Source organism: Rhagoletis pomonella, unplaced genomic scaffold (genome assembly GCF_013731165.1).
Source record: "Rhagoletis pomonella isolate Grant_MI unplaced genomic scaffold, Rhpom_1.0 Rhpom_scaffold_00004, whole genome shotgun sequence".
Taxonomy (NCBI): domain Eukaryota; kingdom Metazoa; phylum Arthropoda; class Insecta; order Diptera; family Tephritidae; genus Rhagoletis; species Rhagoletis pomonella.
Window position 1 is genome coordinate 50,678,695 of NW_023458558.1, and position 8,443 is coordinate 50,687,137.

Below are 8,443 nucleotides of genomic sequence, written 5' to 3' on the forward strand. Positions count from 1 at the left end.
ATTAGGGCTTTTCACGATAGCTTTGATAACAAATGATAAATGAAAGCAAATACAGAAGCAGAGAAACTGCGGAATGGCGCTGAAATGTAGTCCTGAAAAGTTGTTTAATTTGTGCAAATATATGTCACTTACCTACAAATCTTGAAATTTGTAAAATTTATGACGATTTAACTCTTTATAGCTCTTTGGAAATCATTTAAGTAAAAAAAATTAAAATTGTAGTTTGTTGCTTAAGTCTTGTGTTTCCATCTACTTACATAGTATAAAACTTGAATCTGTGGGATGCAATGGAAATTGATTTTATGAAAAGCTTATTCAGGCAGAGGTTTGCCATTGCCTGCCAGATTGAACACAGCTCCTGACGAGTGGTAGCACACATCTCTAAGCATGCAGCCACAATAGAAGTCATGCACTCCAAAATCTTAGCTCATTCGTAGTCAAAAAAACTTGCACAGATTGGTAAGTTAATAAACCGAAATGACCTCATTTCATCGACAGACGGGTCTACGTAAATGGAACGCCTCAGGTTTATGTCTGCCCCAGTCACCTCAGCTCCATTCTCCGAAAATTCAGTGGGAAATTTGTATGCTGTTTCAACAATCAGAACCCTCGAAATGGGATTTGGTTGGTGAAGATTTAGTTTAGTTTAGTTTGGTATAGGACTTTTAAACAAAACAGCCTACAAACTCATTTTATGTTCGTTCTTGGCATCCAAACATTTAAATTGTCGTCTTGTTGTTGTTGTTGCTGATCGCACAACTAGTTGGATGGTGACACATGACTTATAAAATTAATATACTATCGATATGGCAACGCCGAGTGATTAGTAAAACAGCTGATATGGAGCAAATTGTTGCACGCTTTTTTAAGAAACAAATATTTACGTCTTTTATGCATTATATTTCTTTTTTATAAATATACGTAAATTCGGGACACTAAGTGCGGCACAATGTCTATAGAATACGCAAATCTTTGCTCTGTGATCGTGAAGCAAGTTTTCGGTGAGACGGTCCAGGCCGTGGCTGATTGTTTATTCTGTGCGGTTTCACGCACGTTGCCGGCAATTGCGAAAACAACAAAGCTGTCTCGCAAAGAGGTATGTAATGCAAATGATCAGGGAACAGCTCGATAGAGTAAAATTTTTTTCGTTTAGGTATCCATGGCTTTGGCGGTGCTCATTAAATATCAATTGGTAGTATTTTTGCCCTGCGAATCAAACACATTTTTGGCTGAGTATGCGCTAAAACGCGAAGAAATTTTTTACATATTGCGCTATCCAGGGTTAGTGCTAATAATTATATATTGTTACAAACTCTATTCAATTGTTTGTCCTTTATAGTTACGTACAATTAATACATACTAAATATGGCACAGTTGGCGCTGCTATAGCTGAGGAACTATTACATACCGGCCCCCAAACAGCTACCAATGTATTACTCAAATGCATTGCAAACTCTGAAACGAAGGAAAAAATAGAGTCCTATCGCGACAACTTTTTGGCTATGTTAAGCGATAATTACCTTATTCGTTTGCCACAACTGGTACCGGGTGAGGAAGATCCGGTGCCTAAATTGCAAATCGAAGCCTACCAATATTTTGCACCCCCAGAAATAAATTTACAGTTTATAGCGCAGGTACAGGCAGGCAAAGAAAAAGTAGAGCAAGCTGCAGATGCAGGTATTTATTGGCACATCAATTTCAGTCGTTTTCACCAGGATTTTCGGGATTCGTTAATGATTGGCGCTATTGACCGCAAACTAGGTGCCAGCGCTAGTGAATGCTTCAAATATATGCTGAAGCAAATGTATGAGCGAACAGATCCGTGGCAGAAGGTATGCAGTTAATAAAATATTTTAATCAACAAGTTCTAATCATCTTCTTCCAAAACTTAGGAATGCTCAAATCCATTCACTTTGGCCGAAATAAAACAAATGATTGAGAAGAAGTCAAACAATTTGGATTTAATAAAGCATTTAGATCAATACGTTTCGCTACTAGGTATAAATCGAACTGTTGTTAAGTCTTTTTTCATAAGGATTATGTTTTTATATTACCTTACTTAGCTGATGATCCATTAGGATTTATACGGAAAATTGGTGAAATGGGCGGTGGACAGTATGTGGTGGATCTAAGTAAGGCCTTTGAAGAGTTGACGCTTACCTGGTTTGGCCGTGTGATTACAGAACGATATGGATCAAAGGCTTCACGTATTTTCCGCATAATACACATGAAAAAATTCATAGAGCAGGAAGACTTGCAAAAAGAAGCAATGATACCAGCACGAGAGGCAAAACTGTTATCGTATTACCTATTTCAGGATCAATTTATACAAATGAAAACAATCAGGAAAGCAGGCGGTGGTGGGATGGGACCAGCCAAAGCATATTTTTTATTCCACTTCAAGCCCAAACAGGTATGAAACGATCAGTTGCGGGTTCTGAGTTCTTTCAAAGACACGAATTTTATTTAAATCTAGTAACGCCCAGTTGTCGAAATTCGACATCTTTTTCATGCACTTTTGAATTCTGATTGTCACCACTCCTTTATGGGAATGACGGTTTTGTAGTCCAAAAGAGAAATTTTTAGTGAATATACAGGAAAACTTAAAATCGAATTATGAAGGCTTAATTAGGATCAATTTTAAGTACCGTCCTAATTTTTTCAGTAGCTTTCAAAATTAGACATTTTCTTTTATAAAAAAAAATTCCTATGTATTTGTATGTATAGATGAGATGCCTAACGGTTCCTCTTTGACTAATATGTTAAACCTATACCAATTTACACCCCTTTTCTGCAACTCTTTCGTATTCGGATTCTGCTACGAATCGTATTCGTTAGCATAAGCGGTTCCAGAGATAAGCGATTTGAGAAGTTCAGTTAGTTTCTCCCATCGGTGTAGGATTTACTGAAATCGAGCCCTCGAAAAAGAGGGGTTCAAAATTTTATTGTGGCGTATTTATGTTTAGATATTTCTAACTACATTTTATTTGTGGGGATAGAAGAACTAAATACAAGGATACATCGGCTTTCTTTATTTCTTTCACAGAGCGTCCGTATGATATTAAACGTTTGCTACAAAGCTTTATACAATACGATCGAACGCTCTAATTTTGAAAAGTCTGAACATAAAAGATTAATTGAAAAGTCGCAAAAGTTGGACAGCATTGTTGCGACAATGAAAGAGCGTGGTGAATCTGCGGAATATATAGAAGAGGTACGTGCTCATAAATACCTAAGTTCCCTATATAGTGAACAAAACACGTACAGACATAAATACATATGTATTTATCATTTACTGTTTTATTTTTCTTGCATAGATACTAGAAACTTTGACGCCACCGGAAAGAGAAATTCTGGAAAAAGTGAAATCTCGAATCAAGACACTTTCAAAAGCGGAACTCACTATAGATAGTAGTATATTTTTGTTACAAATGTATTTATATCACTCAAAAGGATCGACGGTGTTTCCGAGTAAAGACAAAAAATAAATACAATTTTATTGTTGTTTATTTTTATACATAAAAACTTGTCTTCCGTTAACTGTTCAACAAAATTCGCATTTATAAAATCTTAAAATTTAGAATGATAATTTAAGTGAGGCAATAACTAAAGAAATTGGACTATGTACAAATGAAAAAAAGTAACTACATATTTGTATACACATGCATAGATACATATGGTCAAATCTTCAGGAATTTAAAAATTTTATAACATGACCATTGTCTTTTTCGGGCTTATACTGTAAAACCAAATGATCTGTTAAAAGTTTTTGCGTAGAACGTTATAACCAAAACAAATCAGCGTTTCTGTGCAAAAGTTTGTTTGATATATCATTCGGCCTTAAAGTTATAAGCCCGAAAAATGCACTTGCCACCTTACAATACTTTAATTTCCTGTGTATAAAAATTATACAGCTATAAATATTGTAAATGCTCTGGATATATGAAATGCTACGAAATGGTGCTTAAAGCTAAACTACGAATATTACAGCTAATGTAAAACTAATAGTATTTAAATTAATAAGTATGAATATATTAAAATGCAGTGAGCGGCAAATGATCGCTGATTGTTGGGCAAATAATTGAAATTGGAGCTGGGAACAGCATGTTTACATAATTTTCTGGTAATTTCAAAATCTAACTATAACAGTAACATTAATTAAAATTGCGTAAAACTCCAATTTCAGTGCCTTCATATTTCATTTCAATGTAATTCGGATTCTTTCTTGGCTTATGTTCTTTTGTGACATATTACATATTGATTTATGGCATTGCTAATGAAATTTAGACGAGTGAAATGCATTTTTTAGCGGAGATTTTGCAGATTTATGCCAGACTACATTGCGGCGCCATTAAAGTGCTTGTACATATAGTCCCAGAACTCTTGTCGTTCAGCTTCTGGATTGCTACGCATGTTCATATTAACAGAGACATCCAAATAACTGATATCTTCCATCACAGTCTGCGGATTTATCGGTTCCCAGCTCGTGGTTAACATTGTGTCCTCTTCATTTTGCGGTGTGGGAGTGCTGATTTGGTAAGAAAAAATTGATTTGAAACAAAATACATAAATTCAATAACCATGTAATTTTGTAATAAAACACTCACCCATATTTGGCGAAATTCGTCCACATGCGCACCATACGATTCTTCACAAGCACCTCTGTTGATCGGGGATCCAAGCTTAAGTTGAAGAAACCGAATTTGAATAAATAACCCATTTCATCACCATGACATACGCCTGGCCTTGTAATGCCCAACATGCGTTTATAGAGTCCCAGTGCACCATCGTACGAAAAACGGTACATATACACAGGCGCATTGCCATATTTGGCGTGATTACGCGCAGTTTTGCGTATGCCCTGCAGGAACATCAGATCCGTTAAGAGCTGCAAATACAATTAAAGACTTAATCTTTTTAAAAACTTGGCTTTTTCTAACTATGTGTTTATGAGACTCACTGCAATCATTTCGTCCACTGACTCGACACCCACTTGTTTGTTACCCAAATAAAATTGACGGATGTCACGCGTTACCCGTTCACGCTCATCTGTGACGTTCAAATCACGTGGAACCATACGCGAAAAATCATTCTCGATTATTTCCAGTAGATTTGGATTCTTTCGCAGTCCTATGAAGACCGACATGATATATGAACATAAATGTATTAATCAAACTTAGCAATGCATTACTCACTCCGTATGAAGAGCATCGCCTCATGCGTATTATAGCCCGTCATATATGGCACCTTGCTGTGAAACTGACGTTTGTCGTATATTTCGTTAGGGTGTTTTGTGATGAAAGGTTCTTCAGAGAACACCTCACTTTCGCCCTGTGCGTTCCAATAACCCTCCACAATTGGCACAAATGGTAAACCAATATTGTTACGTGAATCTTCAGCTGTAAGCGTTGTGGGTGCAGCTTCAACCAATTTCATTGCAGGCACACGACGCAAAAATTCCAATATCTCTGCGGTATCATTGGCGCCCACGTATCCCAAATTGGCGGCCAATCGGAAGGCGCGTTCAGACGAACTTTCAGCCATCGCCCAAGGGTTTAACGCCGAACCACTTTGTGAGATAGCACGTTGAAAGAGGCCTTCAGCTAGCGGTGATAGAAGTAGCATTTGTACGCTTGAGCCTCCAGCCGACTCTCCGAAAACTGTCACCTGCCTTGGATCACCACCGAAAGCCGCAATGTGATCACGCACCCATTTTAAGGCGAGCACTTGATCCTTAAAAAAATTCGTATTGATAAAGTAAAATTTATTCAATGCAAGCGTTTAATCACCTTCAATCCTTGATTGCCTGGCGCGTCTGGACCGGCAGTCAAAAATCCCAAGGGACCGAGACGATAGTTCAGTGTAACCAAAACAATATCCTCTGCAACTAAGTAGTCAGGACCATAAAGGAAAGTATTGCCGGAGCCGAATGAATAGCCGCCGCCATGTAGCCAAACCATAACCGGCAAAAGTTGTTCACTATAGCCGCAAAAAGTAGAACACAAAAGTAATAAGAAATATTTACATATGTAATATGTCGTCGGCAGATTGGAAGATCGCCCTATCTCGGTGGCTGGTTCGAAAACGCCCTATTTCAGCAAACGGTTGCGGAAGGCTTTATTTCAGAATTTGCTTCAAAACTGCGCTACCTCTGTAGCCACTTCAAAAACGCGCCATCTCAATATAAATTCAATATTCCTGCAGCTGAGATAGGGCCTTCTTCAACCAAATTCTAAAATTCCGATATTCCACTCAGCCGTCGATGTGTATGTAGTTTCTAAAAGTATGTAAATTTTGTAAGAATGTAAATGAAAAATTTTAAAATTGAATACAATGTCCATTAAATCATAGATTTTGTGGGAAATTCAAGCAGTGCGCACTCACTCATCCGCCTTGGGTAGTTGTGTGGTGAAGACATTCAAAAAGAGGCAGTCCTCGCTGCCCTTAAAAGTGTCCAGAATCATATTCTTGTGCGGACAGCTGTTTCCCTCGCGTGATGCATCGCGTACGCCGAACCAAGCCTTCTCCGGCTCAGCAGCACGAAATCTGAAGCAGGGATTTTAAAAAGTTATTTGCTTTTGAACTTAAATACTATAAATATTTATTATACCTTCTAGTTCCTATTGGTGCTTCACCATAGCGTATGCCCTTAAAACTGTAGTAGCCACCTCGTTCGCCAGATCTGTATTTCTGGAAACGTCCACGAACTTTACCCAAAGAGGTTTGGACTATGACATTTGTGTCTTTCTGCGAAATATAAAAATCGGAAAATGAGAATCAGATATTATGTGGTTATACTTACAGTATCGGTCATATCTATAGCACGCCATTTCAAAGTGATATTGTGTGCCACTTATGTTTATTTATTTATTTTTAAGAATTTTCAATTAAAATTTAGTTCATTCTCAGACAAACCCCATATATACCCAAGTTTAACAATTTGTAGAAAACTTCAAAAAAGTGCAACAAAATTTCACCTAAATTTCAAACTTTTTTCTCGGAAGTGTTAGAATTTTTTTGAGTACACAGTTTTTTAGCCCCTGCAATTTTGCCCTGATAATGTGCAAATTTCAAGTGGCTACGAATTACCGTTAATTTTTTAGAATTTTTTTTGTCGCATTGGCTTCCATATAATGAATAAACTCAATTTATTTGTATATGGAAGAAAACCGCAACACCTTTGGTGAAAAAAATTCTAAAAAATCAACGGTTACCTTTAGCCACTTGCAACCTGCACATTATTGATTGGGCTATAAAACTGTGTATTCAGAAAAATTCTAACACTTCCGAGAAAAAAGTTTGAAATTTATATGAAAATTTTTGCACTTTTTTGTAGTATTCTACAAATTGTTAAACTTGGGTTTATATGGGTTTTGTTAGAGAAAGAACTATATTTTAATTGAAAATTCTTAAAAATAAATAAATAAACATAAGTGGCACACAATATCACTTTGAAATGGCGTGCTATAGATATGACCGATACTGTATGTATGCGCGGACAGATAATGATAGTCATCTGGAGGTATTTATTTAGAAGATGTTTACTTTTAGATCATCATTAGTATAGTATTTTACATAATTTCTTTGTAAGCTTCTGATCGAGGTTTTGCTATAAGTGATAGAATGAATTCGAAAAAATCTTTATAGCTTAGAGATTTTTTGTAAAATTAAGGCCTGGAGTATGTAGCTCTTTTTAAGGAGGGGAAAATCTAGTTTGTTTTAGCCTAAACCTAATTTAACTTGAATTTCCTAAAAGCATTTTCAGGTTTTTGTTCATAACTTAAGATTTTGGGGGTGGGGTGTATTAAAAATTTTGCTAATGCCAGAATTATTTTTAGACCTGCTCTACCACCTCTACTAATTGACGTTAAAAGCACATGTAGCACTGTGTTATAACATTTTCGGTCCCGATATTCTTTGGTTAGTTATTTATGTATTTATTTTATATGCAGAATAATTTTTTTTATTTAAAATTAGTTAACACTCCTCAAAATACCTATTAATGCTTCAAGTCGTGTTCTCGTTGGCCTTGTATATACGAGTATGTATATGTATATACATACTTGGATTTGATTTTCTCCAAAATTTAAATACATATATATGTGCATACAAATGTATGTATCTACATGCAACTAGATTTACAAAAATTCTGTTGCGCTACCTTGACACGATTGCATTTGTACATACATACATATGTATTCATGCATACATATTTACATATGCAAAGTATGAGCATTTTTAAGAGCATGCCTTTAGAAACGGCCCAATAGTGGCTGCTTAGATAGAATGCAAGTTGAAATAATTATTTTCTTTCTTCTCCTTCAGAATGTGTACGGCACCGAAACTAAAATGCAATTTTGAATAGAAATAATAAGAGTATCGAGTTCATGGTAGCTGCTTGGGCGCTCTAAAATTCATAAATACACACACATATGTATGTGCG

General features: G+C 36.2%; 2 protein-coding genes across 5 annotated transcripts in view; one reads left to right on the top strand and one right to left on the bottom strand.

Annotated features, from left to right (window-relative positions):
* The first annotated feature begins 817 nt into the window (after window positions 1-817).
* On the top strand, window positions 818-3,494 carry LOC118737737 (DNA-directed RNA polymerase III subunit RPC3). The gene is made up of 7 exons (XM_036468464.1): window positions 818-1,096; window positions 1,154-1,281; window positions 1,340-1,832; window positions 1,893-1,998; window positions 2,064-2,413; window positions 3,047-3,214; window positions 3,318-3,494. The coding sequence occupies exons 1-7, from the start codon at window positions 950-952 to the stop codon at window positions 3,486-3,488; spliced, it is 1,563 nt and encodes a 520-aa protein (XP_036324357.1). The 5' UTR covers window positions 818-949; the 3' UTR covers window positions 3,489-3,494.
* A 42-nt stretch (window positions 3,495-3,536) lies between these two features.
* The window catches only part of LOC118737736 (esterase E4), a 29,765-nt gene continuing 24,858 nt past the window's right edge, over window positions 3,537-8,443 (bottom strand). For 3 of the 4 annotated variants that reach the window (XM_036468463.1, XM_036468460.1, XM_036468459.1), the window contains 7 exons: window positions 6,611-6,747; window positions 6,385-6,546; window positions 5,790-5,979; window positions 5,196-5,733; window positions 4,961-5,130; window positions 4,608-4,888; window positions 3,537-4,528 (listed from right to left, as the gene is read on the bottom strand). In XM_036468463.1, coding sequence (XP_036324356.1) covers window positions 4,336-4,528; window positions 4,608-4,888; window positions 4,961-5,130; window positions 5,196-5,733; window positions 5,790-5,979; window positions 6,385-6,546; window positions 6,611-6,747 — 1,671 coding nt within the window. In that variant the 3' untranslated portion in view covers window positions 3,537-4,335. Of the gene's footprint in view, window positions 4,529-4,607; window positions 4,908-4,960; window positions 5,131-5,195; window positions 5,734-5,789; window positions 5,980-6,384; window positions 6,547-6,610; window positions 6,748-8,443 lie in introns of those variants that run through there. The other variant, XM_036468461.1, reaches the window with a different exon arrangement.

What these genes read in the sequence shown, in the direction of transcription:
- LOC118737737 (XM_036468464.1), top strand. Translation starts at nt 950, where the DNA reads ATGTCTATAGAATACGCAAATCTTTGCTCTGTGATCGTGAAGCAAGTT. An exon ending in TACATATTGCGCTATCCAGG is followed by an intron (nt 1,282 to 1,339) that starts GTTAGTGCTAAT and finishes TGTCCTTTATAG; the next exon opens with TTACGTACAATTAATACATA. An exon ending in TCCACTTCAAGCCCAAACAG is followed by an intron (nt 2,414 to 3,046) that starts GTATGAAACGAT and finishes TTTCTTTCACAG; the next exon opens with AGCGTCCGTATGATATTAAA.